Source organism: Rosa chinensis, chromosome 4, assembly GCF_002994745.2.
Source record: "Rosa chinensis cultivar Old Blush chromosome 4, RchiOBHm-V2, whole genome shotgun sequence".
Classification (NCBI taxonomy): Eukaryota; Viridiplantae; Streptophyta; class Magnoliopsida; order Rosales; family Rosaceae; genus Rosa; species Rosa chinensis.
This window is the reverse complement of record NC_037091.1, coordinates 50,664,465-50,676,839: the sequence shown is the minus strand read 5'-3', so window position 1 is coordinate 50,676,839 and position 12,375 is coordinate 50,664,465. Positions and strand designations below refer to the sequence as shown.

General features: G+C 39.8%; 1 protein-coding gene across 1 annotated transcript; it reads right to left on the bottom strand.

Annotated features, from left to right (window-relative positions):
* Positions 1–4,953: 4,953 nt before the first annotated feature.
* Positions 4,954–11,185, bottom strand: LOC112200732 (palmitoyl-monogalactosyldiacylglycerol delta-7 desaturase, chloroplastic). Its single transcript, XM_024341738.2, has 6 exons — positions 10,880–11,185; positions 10,625–10,762; positions 10,437–10,557; positions 5,617–5,636; positions 5,386–5,492; positions 4,954–5,298 (listed from the first exon to the last, which is right to left on the bottom strand). Exons 1-6 carry the CDS (start codon positions 11,168–11,170, stop codon positions 5,097–5,099), a joined length of 879 nt encoding a protein of 292 aa, XP_024197506.1. The 5' UTR covers positions 11,171–11,185; the 3' UTR covers positions 4,954–5,096.
* Between the last annotated feature and the right edge of the window lie 1,190 nt (positions 11,186–12,375).

Sequence of the window (12,375 nt, the reverse complement as noted above, 5' to 3'; positions counted from 1 at the left end):
TCGTGGAGAAGGTCGGCGATCGCTCATATGTACTCACCCACTGATCAGTGCCCTCCCTCCTAGCATAAAGTATAGTGTTACTGCTTAAATCACGCTCTTTTCTTAGCTCCATGTAATTATCAAACAAGATCTGCCTACTTCTCTCTGATTCCTCCAACTACGCCCTCGTTCTTGCCAACTCTGCATTAAGATGCTCAACCTTGTCACCCCTTTCGAGCGATTGGCGCTCAAAGGTCCTGAGTCAATTCACCTCGGCCTCTAATTCAGTAGCCGAAGGGGCCAAAGCAGCTAAGTCCGCATCTCGCTCTTCAACCCGGATCTCATACTCGGTGAGCTGAATGGCCAATTGATCAAGCTCAGTTCTTAACCCGCTGTACTATCACACAACATCTTCCAATTGCTCATTACTTAATTGCAGGGCAGAGTTTTCCGAACGCATATGTTCCAAAGCAGCCTTGGCGTCTTGCCTCGAACCACACTCTTGGGCCAGGGCCCAATCCAACTCATGCCTAGACTCCTGAGCTATAAACAGGTCTCGCTCAAGTTGGAGCCTCCTCTTAACACCCTCAACAATGGTTCGTTGCAACTCCTCCTACTGCTTGAGTTCAAAATAAGGACCTGTTGCATCCTGTCAACCCTCGTCCTCTCCGCCTCTAGGGTGGCCTCCAAGCGAGTAATCTTTGAAGCTTGATAGTGAATTAAACCATCGATAGAGGCATACATGAGGTGTGTAGCCTACAAACAAGAGGAAAACCGAGGCAGTTACAACAATAACAAATAAACATGGAGCCAGCAAGACAATACAAATGAAACACTACTCACCAGCATCAAACTCTCATGAGAGTCCTCCACATTAGCAATAGGATCACCTAGGTTAATGCGGCCACCATCACAGTGAATACAACGTAGATCAACCACCATGGACGGCATAGAACTCTCACCAACCCCAATTTCCCCTAGCTCCTGAGTCAAATTGCTAGCAACCTAGGCTCAAGAATGCCGGGATCCACCACTGGAGTGGGACTTGGATTTTCCCCCTTGATTGCCAGCCTGGCAAGCCTTCTTCTTAGGCCAAGGGTTCAATGACAAGCCCATGGCAGGATGCCCAAGATGAACACCACTACCCTTCCTCTTCTTCTTGGGAGGATCAGTACTATTGGCTTAGGCATCAGACACCGAGGGGGTCAGAGACTATGCCACAGGGCCCACACATTTAGAAGCAATAACCTGGTGAGCCCGACCAAAAGTACGCTCAAAATTAGTAGCCACTATAGCATTAACATTGGGACCAGGTTGGCTCGCTACCTCATTTTCACCAGAGTTGTTCTCAGCTTGAACATTATCTGGAGGCGCCTCCTTGGACACATTATTACCAAGTGCCTCTTCACGCACATCACCAGCAGTATGCATCGGCAAGTCTACCATAAGCACCTCCAACACTGAAACACTCTCTCCCTCCCTAACAACAAGAGCCGGCTACAGTTTCGAAACAGTGACTGGGGGGACTTGCTCACCCTGACGTTCCACGACCCCCTTGCACCACCCTTCTCAGCTTCAACTCCAGTGTCAAGCCCAAGCAACTCTGCAACACCATCGGGGACACCACCATATAGGGGAAACTCTATGGAGAAGTCCACGACATGATCCCTGTCAATAGCCTCACGCGTCCTGAGGTCAACATCAGCTTAGCAAGCCATCTGCTCGGGCTCCAACTCGGCCAATATCACACTAGTAGCGGTTTTAGCGAATGATGTAGTGCTTGTGATGCTACCCTCACCTGCCATATTCACTGTAAGACACACAACAGATCAATAGCAGCAATGACACAAGTGCAAAAGAGCAACAATGAATCCTCACCAGGAACCCTCGCCAACTTCCATCTAGCATATAATTGTAACCTGCACAACTTATACACCCTTCTTGCCGACAGGGAATTTACAAATCACCCTAAGCAGGTGCTTCCTCTTAAGTTCACTAAAGGATTCCCCTATATCAAGAACACAATTAGCACACTTGACACATAAAATTCCCTAAAAATAACTGGGATCATAATACTCACTAATAGGTTGAAACCGAGAAGGCTCCAACCCTGATTCGGCCGCTTTCAGTGCCCACTAACAAAGCATGGTTTCTTCACCCATGAAGGGCTGATATTGGTAATGAGATCCTCAACAAGGGACCCATATTTCTGAGGCTTCCAAGTAACACACCGCATATATTTCTTCCAATACTGAAGCCTGTAAATGGCATTAAACTCGTGGTATGTAGGACAGTTAAGGCCACACATTTTCCACAGTAGTATCACGTCTGTCAGAACCCTACTGGAGCGCATTGGGGGTTAACTGCCCGATGGTTATGTTCAAATAGTAAAGCAAGTATTATAGCAGCCGAGAAATGGGAAAGCATAAACCACAACCGATCTAGTACAGATAAAACAAGGTCCAACCAGTATGGGGATGACTAGTCCACTCGTCTTCCTCTATGGGCTACAATTCCACATGATCGGAGATCTTCCAATTCCGCCTTAGAGCATCGATCTCCCCTTGAGTCATGCTCGGCCCCTGTTGATCTATACCAACAGCAGCATCCCCGAAACCCAGCAAAATTCTACCTCAGGCATCAATCTCTAATGTCAACTCCTCCTCACTAGAGCTATCCGTAGGGGTGGAACCCTCGGTTCTAGAAGATCCTTTAACAAAAGCCTCAACTCCTGGCCCAACTTGTCCCTCTATCACCTTATCCTGAGGGTTGACTCTCCCTTCGGCCTCACCTGAAGATCCCACACTAGATACCCTTCCTGACCTACACGCTTCATACATGCCATAATACTGCCAAAAGCTCACTAGAGTTAGTCAAAAGTCAACAACACCTACCCTCTACCCTCAAACATTAGTCCACAATAAATTTCAAATCCAAAATAAAAACCATTTCTTGGAGCCACAAAACCTAGTCCACCAGAAACCACCATTCAAAGCGGTGCCATCACTCTCACAACCCAGAACACAAAGGCTGTCGAAACCGTATACTCACTCCTACCCAGAAACAACAACAGAACCAAATGGAAAAACGCAAACACAAAAACCAAAGGGAAAAGAAAATCATACTTGTTTTGACTAATGAGACCGGAAAAAACAGTCGAAATCGAAGGAAAATCCAATGAACCAGCGAGCATCCAACAAGGAAGGACTCCTCTAGGCAAACTCCATATAAACACTCTTATTCTTCCTCTCCTCCCTTTCTCCAGAAATCAACCAAGAAGGAAAATGGCTGGAATTCTCTCTCTCTCTCTCTCTCTATCGTTTATATAACAGAAGCCGAGTTAATCCTAGCCATTGGATTAAAAGGAAAACAGCCCCAGATCCTGCCACGTGTCCATTCACGACTGACACAAGGGGAGTAGGGGAGTAGGTATCTTTCTCCATGAGCAACTTGCCTTACTTTGACATTTACACAAGAAACAAATTCCCCACCCGAGAGAACTCTTGATCGGGGACTTGGGGGGACTTGTTTATACCACCTAGCTTCCAGGTGTAAATATCAAAGATTATGGCTCGCTAACCTTGAAAACAAGGGTCGAATGCTAGTAATATGACCAAACACGCCCAGATTGAGGACTCTGATCGAGCCCCCCCTCATCTGCATGACACTGAGCTCACATGCACGAGGGGTGCTGGACCCCCTGACGGGCTCCTGTTCCCATTTCCCAAAACGTGCAAAACTCATTTGCCACTTTTGGGGAATGCACTTTCTCCCACATATCTAAAGTGGGTAAATCTCCAATCCCAAAACAGGCTATATAAGACGCCTCCACTTCCATATCAAGTATGTCACCACTATCTCTCTCCCCCAGTTGTCAACATCATTCCTGATACTGACTTAGGCATTATAGGTCGGCACACCCGGTCTACCCCCTGACGCCTCTTGATTTTGTAGGACACTCGACATCTGGCAACTTAGTGGAGAGACTCGAGACCCATCTTAGGATTCTATTGGTCCTACTCAACCCTCGGAGACCAACATAAACACTAACAAAACCATCGGAACTCTAAAAATAATTGTAAGGACCACCACGGAGAACCTTGTACTTGTCGCACAATCATCAAATGATAAGAGCAATGTGTTTTGAAGCTTCTTCTACACCTATAAATTATTCTCCAATACCCAGATACGCCAGAGATGGTTGCGTAGGTTTTGAGATTCACCTCCTTATGCTTGAGCACCTTGCCAAGGAGATCAGATAAGCAAGTGAAGAGCTCTTGGTCGTGCCTCCTGCCAGATGGCTAATGTCGATCTAACCAGCACCATCAACTAGCATCAACGAGGTAGCGAAACTAGCCGCGACATCATCGTTGGAACTCATTGGAAAAGCACGCACAAAGAGCGAGATAGGGTTGGGGGTTTTTTAAGGCTTGCATTCGCGGCAGGCTTAGGCTTTTGATCGTAACTTTATTTCTTTTAGTCTTAGGCTTCACCTATCTCACACTATATTTAGGAACCAGATAGCTAAAATTGAGAGTCATTTAAGAGTCCGGTGCAGCTGCTAATATGTAAATAAAGTTAAACACGCTCTCCAAAATAAAGAGTTTAACCTATTCTAGAGGTTTGTTATTTAATATCATAGCTATAATGTATGTTTAATGTTTGTTATTAAGGTAGTAGGCGTGACTTTGAAGTTCAAAAAATTTAATGCCTACTGACTTTTATTTATTTTATTTATTTTTTTATGCTAAGAATTTCATTGGTTACATATTTCAAAGGTATGATATTTAGTAATGCTCATGGTTTTGAGTTAGGTTCATTTAAGTTATGAGTTTTTTCCCATACATTGTCAATAGGTATATAGTTTTAGATACCGCATTTCTATGTGATTTATTGGTCACCTATTTTAGAAGTATGTTATTTACTTATTTAATGTCATAACTATAAGGTAGTAAGCGTGACTTTCAAGTTCTATTAATTTAATGTCCTGTTGATACATAGTTTATCACCATACACTAGTAAACTACTAATTAAGACAGACATGCATCTACCACGTACGTACGCGATTGCATGAAATTATTGCGTGCAAATAGCTAACATAATTGTTGGTATTCAATTCAATATTTCTTGAGGGCTTTGCGACGCATCTGAGATTCAGTGGGAACTTTGACGTCAGTTGCCAACCCAATTGCTTGAAGAGCTGTGATTACATACCAAGTCAAGTCGACTTGCCACCATTCCAGACCTTGTCGAGCTGAGTATTCAAATGCATGATGGTTGTTGTGCCACCCTTCTCCGAGTGCGATCCATCCCAACAACCTGTTAAACAAAACAAAATGATATATGTCCCAATTAGTAGTCGTTGATTAATTTAAATGTAGGGAGCGAGATCGAATAAATCCATACCAATTGTTCTTTGACAGGTCGCCGGTGTTCCATACTTGTTTTCCCCAGATGTGACCGGCCGAGTTTACTAGCAAGGTGAGGTGGAAAACATATACCGTCCTCACTCCCTGCAATCATTCATTAATCATAATGATAAATTGTATTTGATTTTCAACTGTTTCTATCTCAAATAGAATGGACTACGGATTCGAGCCATATAAAGTACGTGATGAATTGCAATTTAGCACGCACCATTCCCCAAATAAAGAAAGACTATGCCAACAAACCCATCAGACGACAGACATTGACTGTCGTCTGATATGAAGAAAATCTGTCGTCTATTAAGCTGATATCTGATTGGCGTTCAGACGTCGGTCAATGCCCGACGTCAGAAGGTGACTCAGACGACAGACACCTAAAAAAAATCTGTCGTCTGAGTGTGCCTAAATATGCACAAAGTGTAAGTATATGTGGTTAGATATAAAATAAAACGACAGTCAAATGTTGTTGTCGTCAAACTCTAGCAACAGACTTTACAAATAATCTATTGTCTGTTTTAATGTGAGACGACAATAAAATGTCGTCTGAATGTGTAGAATTTTGAGTTTCTTTAGCAAATCTGTTGTGTGAACTTTATTAAAACAACATCTACGGTGAGTTATCTATGGATTATGGTTGTTTCAGACAACAGAATTTTGCTTGAATTCTGTTGTTCGATGTTCAGTTGTTATGCTTTATATGTTGTGTGATTTGGTTTACAACCACAGAATTTGGCTTCAATATATTGTTCTTTTTTTAATGAAGCAACATACATTCAGAAACCTGGAAACCACAATGATGTACCATACATTCATCAGAACTTGGAAATATAAACCACAATATACCATTCATATAGAAACTGGAAATCGCTTTGTACCATATATTCATCAAAAACCTGGAAACCACTAACAACATATCCATTGATAAACACTGCAAAAATTGTACTACCACTTCAATCAGCCACCAAGCGACCAAACTACATCCATTGTTCCAAATTTTCAACAAAGTAAAATCAATCCAGCCTGAAATTGACTACTCTGCTAGGGTTAAAATGATCGATAATAGCAGCAAAAGCCGTTCATTTAGTTGGGCAAAAAACCCTCCACGCTCAAGGTCAAGTGCCTTCTTACCTCTCTGAGAATGGGGTGAGAAAGTAATGTGTTTGTTGCTGTGTAATCTCCATCATCCTTCCTCATGTAAACCCATGTCCAAACCATCATTGAAGAATACATGACTGCTTCTTTTAAGGATAGTAGCAATTGTGTATCCCAGAGCCATTAGTCCACCAAGAAGACACACACTGACCAAGAAGCCACCACCATGTGGATCAATTTATAAATATTTGTGCTTTAGAATGCAAATGTGAACAGCTCAAATCCAAAATCACATATATCGAATAGCTGTTACCAAAGTCTTACCAAAATCTCAGCTGAACTATGTCACTGTCACAACTAGCTACCACCTCCAGAACTTGCCTGAAAACAAAGTCATGTTGAAGAAATGAAGAAGGCAAATACTTATTCCGAGGTAAAATAAAAACGACTTCATCGAGTCAAAGAAAAATAGTGGTAATCATTTAGTACCTTTAGATAATAGTTTAGCAAGAGTATGTCAACCATCAAAGAAACACTATCTGGCACCATAGATATAGTACAAAAGATATATATTTACTCCAGTTGTAGAAAAGTAGTTCTGAAAGTGCATATCTTCATGATCTAAAAAATTTTAGTTGATAAATCATGAACCAATTGGGTATATAAACTTACCAAGCCACCGTAAACATAACCAAGTGCAAATCCAGCTACAAGAGTGAGAAGAACAAATCAGTGATTACGCTACTTTTAATTCCTGGATTCATATATCATAATAAAAATTACACAGTTTTGTGAAGAATTACACAATTTTAATTCCTGAATTCATATATCATAATATAAATTAGAAGACAGAGATTACCGAGAGCTAATTCCTGAATTGCAAAACAACTACAAACAAAATTTGAACAGAAACCAAGTTGATTACAATCAGACCCTCTTCCAATTATCTACTCAAATCCTCAATGCCCTAAAACAAATTGATTACAATTAAAATTTGAACCTATAGAGACTTCGATGCTTATACCCACTACCATTACGCAATTGAATATCACCCAAGATTTAATAAGGCATAACCCAAATCCCTCAAACAGTCACCCAATTGATGATTTGATGGATACAATAATCCTAAAATCCCAATAATCAAGCAAATAACGAAACTGAAATTACAAGATACTTACAATATGCAATAGAAGATTCAAGCTGCAAAATTCCCAGGAGCCATTACTGCAAAATTAAGCTACCAAGTTAACCAAAGATCTAGAAACTTGATTAACATGGATCTGGGATTTCATTTGGAAACTAAAATCCACAGCATTAATGGCAAAGTTGTAAACTTAAACAACAAAGGCATGAAATCTAAATAAGAAATTACTGATAAAGAATTTATCTGGGCAAATTGAGATGTTGATTGAAAACTTTACCTTCCTTGCAGGAAATTCATAAACTTGAATACCAATTCTCAGCAATGAGAATAGAAAAGTACCCTTGTTTGCATTTGACCAGAAGTAGGGTTCGTATTTAGGACACAGCAATTTAGTACCCTTGTTTGCTTGTGATATCATAGACCAACAGCTGCAGCTGCACAGTGGTAATACATGGGAGCCCGGCTATGGTAACGTTCCTGACCTGCAGTGTCCCATATAATAGAGTGGATCAACCAACATATATTCCTCTTGCTATAAAACAAGTAGACTGCTATGGACCACATGAATTTATTACTACTACATCAATTTATCATTACAACATGTAACTGCTCCTACATGCTTCAAATGAAAATGGTCAAGACCTTTTTTTGTTAGTCATATTTGAATTAATGATCATGTCACTACAACAAATAAACCACGTAGCGAGCATGAATCTAGTAAGCACCAGTGCAGCAAAATCTGTACTAAACCAAAATAAACTAATAACATAAATAATTTACCACAACAGAGCATCCGAGGAAGAGTCATCATGGGGGCAATTGTCCACTAAGTACACAGAATCGCTGAGAAGATAAAAATAAATTGTTTCATATCCAGAATAAGCATACATATACACTATGCTCGAAAGTAATCGTGAGAACCAAGACTTACACATATATTAGTATGTCACTGTAGAAATCTGCAGATAACAAACTGCGCAACAAAAGTAATTGTTACCAGTTCATCAGTCTATCCACTCTAAATGTCAGAATACACATTAGAATCTCAAAGACAAGCACATATAGGCCAAAAATTCACGAGCATGAAGTTGTGAGATGATATTAACCATAAGTACAACTAGATTATTAGAACAACTTGCCTACCAAATCTAACACAATAGACTACACAACACACAAAACAACTGAAGTGATGAAAACATACACAAAAGACCAACTACCCAAGGAACTAGCTAGGGCCATGCCAACCAGGCCTCCTCCAACAATAGCAATGTCATACGGTTCACTTTTATTTGAAGATTTCTGCTGTGCCACATGATCCTGCGGTTTAAAAAGAATCATATATCAATCATCAACCCAACAATATCAACCATGGGTGGTCTCTCTTGGACTCTACAACTTTGTGATTGCAAAGCACCAAAATCTCTATTACTGGCATAAATTCACAGACAATAAAAATAAAACACTAATATTACCAGGATCTTTGCAAATATTGATTGAACTTGTACAAAAAGATCCAACCAACCCAACCGAAAAAGTGAAACCTAAAAAAAAGAAATAGAAAAGACGGTACAAGAACCCAGATTTGAAGGCCACTTCAAATCAAATTCATTTCATTGAAGAACAATAACCTTACTTCACATTCAGTATACCCATATCGTTGAGCATAGAGAGTTGGGTTCACTACCCTTTTCAATGTGCAAATAAATAATATGAAAAGTGAATTTTTACATGAATAAATAAATAACATAGAAGGAAATTTAGAATACCTACAGAAGATGGCTAAAAAAGCTTCATTTTAAAGCAAAACTGCAAACTGAAAAAATCTTGAAAACAAGCCATCTCAAGTCAAAATTGAATGAATCAGACCTCAATTTAAGAATAAGAAACAAGAATGACGAAACCCATAAATCAAATTTGGAATCCAAACAACTGAAATTATCATACAAGTTTGAATAAAAAAAAATTCTATAACATGGATTAGAAACCCTAAATCAGATGGATACCAAAGATTGGGCAACTGGATTCGCGCACAGCTGAGAGGCTGCTTGTCAACGCCCGCTGAATCGAGTATGAGATCTTGCCTTTCACAAGGTTACAGTCGAAGTGGTGGAGGTCGTCCCAGCGATGGTGCTTGGCGATAAGGTTGAACACAGTGTTATCCGGATACGTGCGTGTCGGAGGATAGTGAAGAGGCCGATAGTGAAGCCAAGGTCATGGCGATATCGATAATGGAGAAGGCGAGGAAGAGGAAGGATGTGGGAGGAGAGAAAGAAGAGATTTGAGGAGAGAGAGAGAGAGAGCAAAACGCGAGTGAGCCGAGTGTTTTTCTAGAGATGAGGGAATAGTGTTCTATCTTTTTTATTGGTCAGACAAAGAATGGGTGAGGAGGGAATCTGAAAATTGGATGAGGAGGGAATCTGAAAATTGTGCAGCGCGAAACCATTCTTTTTGGTTTGATAAATTTGTCGGGGAGAGAGAAATCATTAAAAATAGTTCCAACAAAATCCAAAGCCAATTTACTCCTTTGACAAGACGACAGATATATGTTGTCTGAATACAAACAAAAAAAAGAAGCTACGACCCAAAACGAAATCAATTTATCTTCTTTGACGAGACGACAGATAACTGTTGTTTGAAAATAAACTTAATTCTCAAAACTAACTTACCATGGTATGTTGCTATATTCAGACGACAGTTTTTACACTGTCTGTCGTTAAATTATATCAGACGACAGAAACCAACCTGTCTGTCGTCTGAGCTCTGTCGTCTGATGAGGTTATTGGCATAGTGTTAAGGTAGTCCACCTAGGGCATAGAGCAAAGCTCCAGAAACAATTACGTGTAAAACGAATGTACGATGAAGAAATCTATAGAACCACTGCTTCTTCATATCCTCAACGTTCTTCAATCCTCCATTCTGACAAAACTCATAACATCAATTTCAATTCATATTAAAATGTAATCCTTAATTAATTCCTTCTTACTTTTCGCCGAGAAGTGCTATCAAGGATCCAACCCATATGACTAAACCAGAAACCCTTCAAGGGGCTGTGAGGGTCTTTCTTTGTGTCTGTAAACTGGTGATGGTATCGGTGTGTGCTCACCCATTCTATCGGACTTCCCTGCAAATAAACCATCGAAATAAAACAACAAACATCATTTTATTCTTTTGTCTAGTAAAAGAACAAAAGAATACTCAAACATCAAAATCACGTACATGTAGTAGCACTTGCACATACCTGAAGTGATAGAACCCCGAAATAGGCAAACAAGTACTCGAGCCATTTGGGAAGCCGTAAACTCTTGTGCGCAAGGTGCCTATGGAAACCCAGAGTGACTCCCAAACCAGTGAGAATATAGAGTGCGACGGCCACCCAAAAGGCAGCCCATGTGAAATGAAACGGAGCAAACAAACAGAGGCCGTGGAGGGCCAGAGAAGTAGCCGCTGTAATTATGTCTACCAAATTCCATGATCTCCCCCAAAATTGTACAAAGGGAGTCAACACAGTACTCACCACAAGACCCCCCATTTCTGGCTATCAGTTGCTGCACTACAGTCTAGGCCAGGTATATTTGTAGTCGATGAACTTAATCAGTATGATAAATAAGTGTTATATGTATATTAATTGTAACATGAACAAGCACAGAATCAATTCATAGATATATAAACACAATTCAATGAACACTTATATATATGTCTTGTATAGAAAATAGTTGAATAGAACTAATATACATACTTGAAGTATCTATGAAGTCAGCAAAATGAACAACTGCCTTCTGCAGATCTCTAAGTATGAACTCTTTGTTTATGGGGAAGGACTCTATTTCACGTAGAGAATGCAGGGACTATCTCTTCCTTTATACAGAGTGCTTGAACACTTAGACTCATTGCTATGAGTTAAATTGGTTACCTATTCCAAGGGTATGATATTTACTGATGTTCATGGCTATGAGGTTGGTTGTTTTATTCTATGAGTGTTTTTTTGACACTTTGTCAATAGGCATATAATTTTAAATACCTCATTGCTATATGTGATTTATTGGTTACCTAGCCTATTCTAGAGGTATGTTATTTAATGTCATGGTAAGAATTGACTTTCAAGTTCTATAAATTTAAAGCTTATTGGCTTTATTTTTATTTTTATTTTTTTATGCTATGAGTTCATTGGTTACCTATTCCACACATGTATGATATTTAGTGATGTTTATGACAATGAGGTAGGTTGTTTTATGTTATGAGTGTTTTTTGACACCTTGTCAAGAGGCATATAATTTTAAATACCTCAGGGAAATTATTACATGGTCCCGGACCATAGTACACATGGTGGTCCGAGATGATATTATTGGCCCATGTGACTTGTAATGATTTCTGATTGGCCTTTAAATTAATTTTTTTTCTTTCTTTTTTCACCCCCTGCATGGTCCCCACCAGATTCGAGTGATATTATTAGTTGGGACTACCACATGGCAGTGCCACGTGGTACTCCGGGACCACCTAATAATTCCCCAATACGTCATTGCTATATGTGGTTATTGGCAAGGTTTCAAATTTCGGTTTCGGTTTCGATTTCGATACTTCAAATTTAAGGAAATTTCGGAGAAAGTTTCGATTTCAATGGAAATTTCGGTTAAAAATAAAGAAATCACATTAATTGCATTTATAAATGATATTTTTGAATGAAACTTTTATATAGACTAAACTAACTTATAATAAACCTATTTACAATATAACCTC

What these genes read in the sequence shown, in the direction of transcription:
- LOC112200732 (XM_024341738.2), bottom strand. Translation starts at nt 11,170, where the DNA reads ATGGGGGGTCTTGTGGTGAGTACTGTGTTGACTCCCTTTGTACAATTT. An exon ending in CTATGCCCTAGGTGGACTAC is followed by an intron (nt 5,637 to 10,436) that starts CTTAACACTATG and finishes TGTTGGCATAGT; the next exon opens with CTTTCTTTATTTGGGGAATG. An exon ending in GACCTGTCAAAGAACAATTG is followed by an intron (nt 5,299 to 5,385) that starts GTATGGATTTAT and finishes TTTGTTTAACAG; the next exon opens with GTTGTTGGGATGGATCGCAC.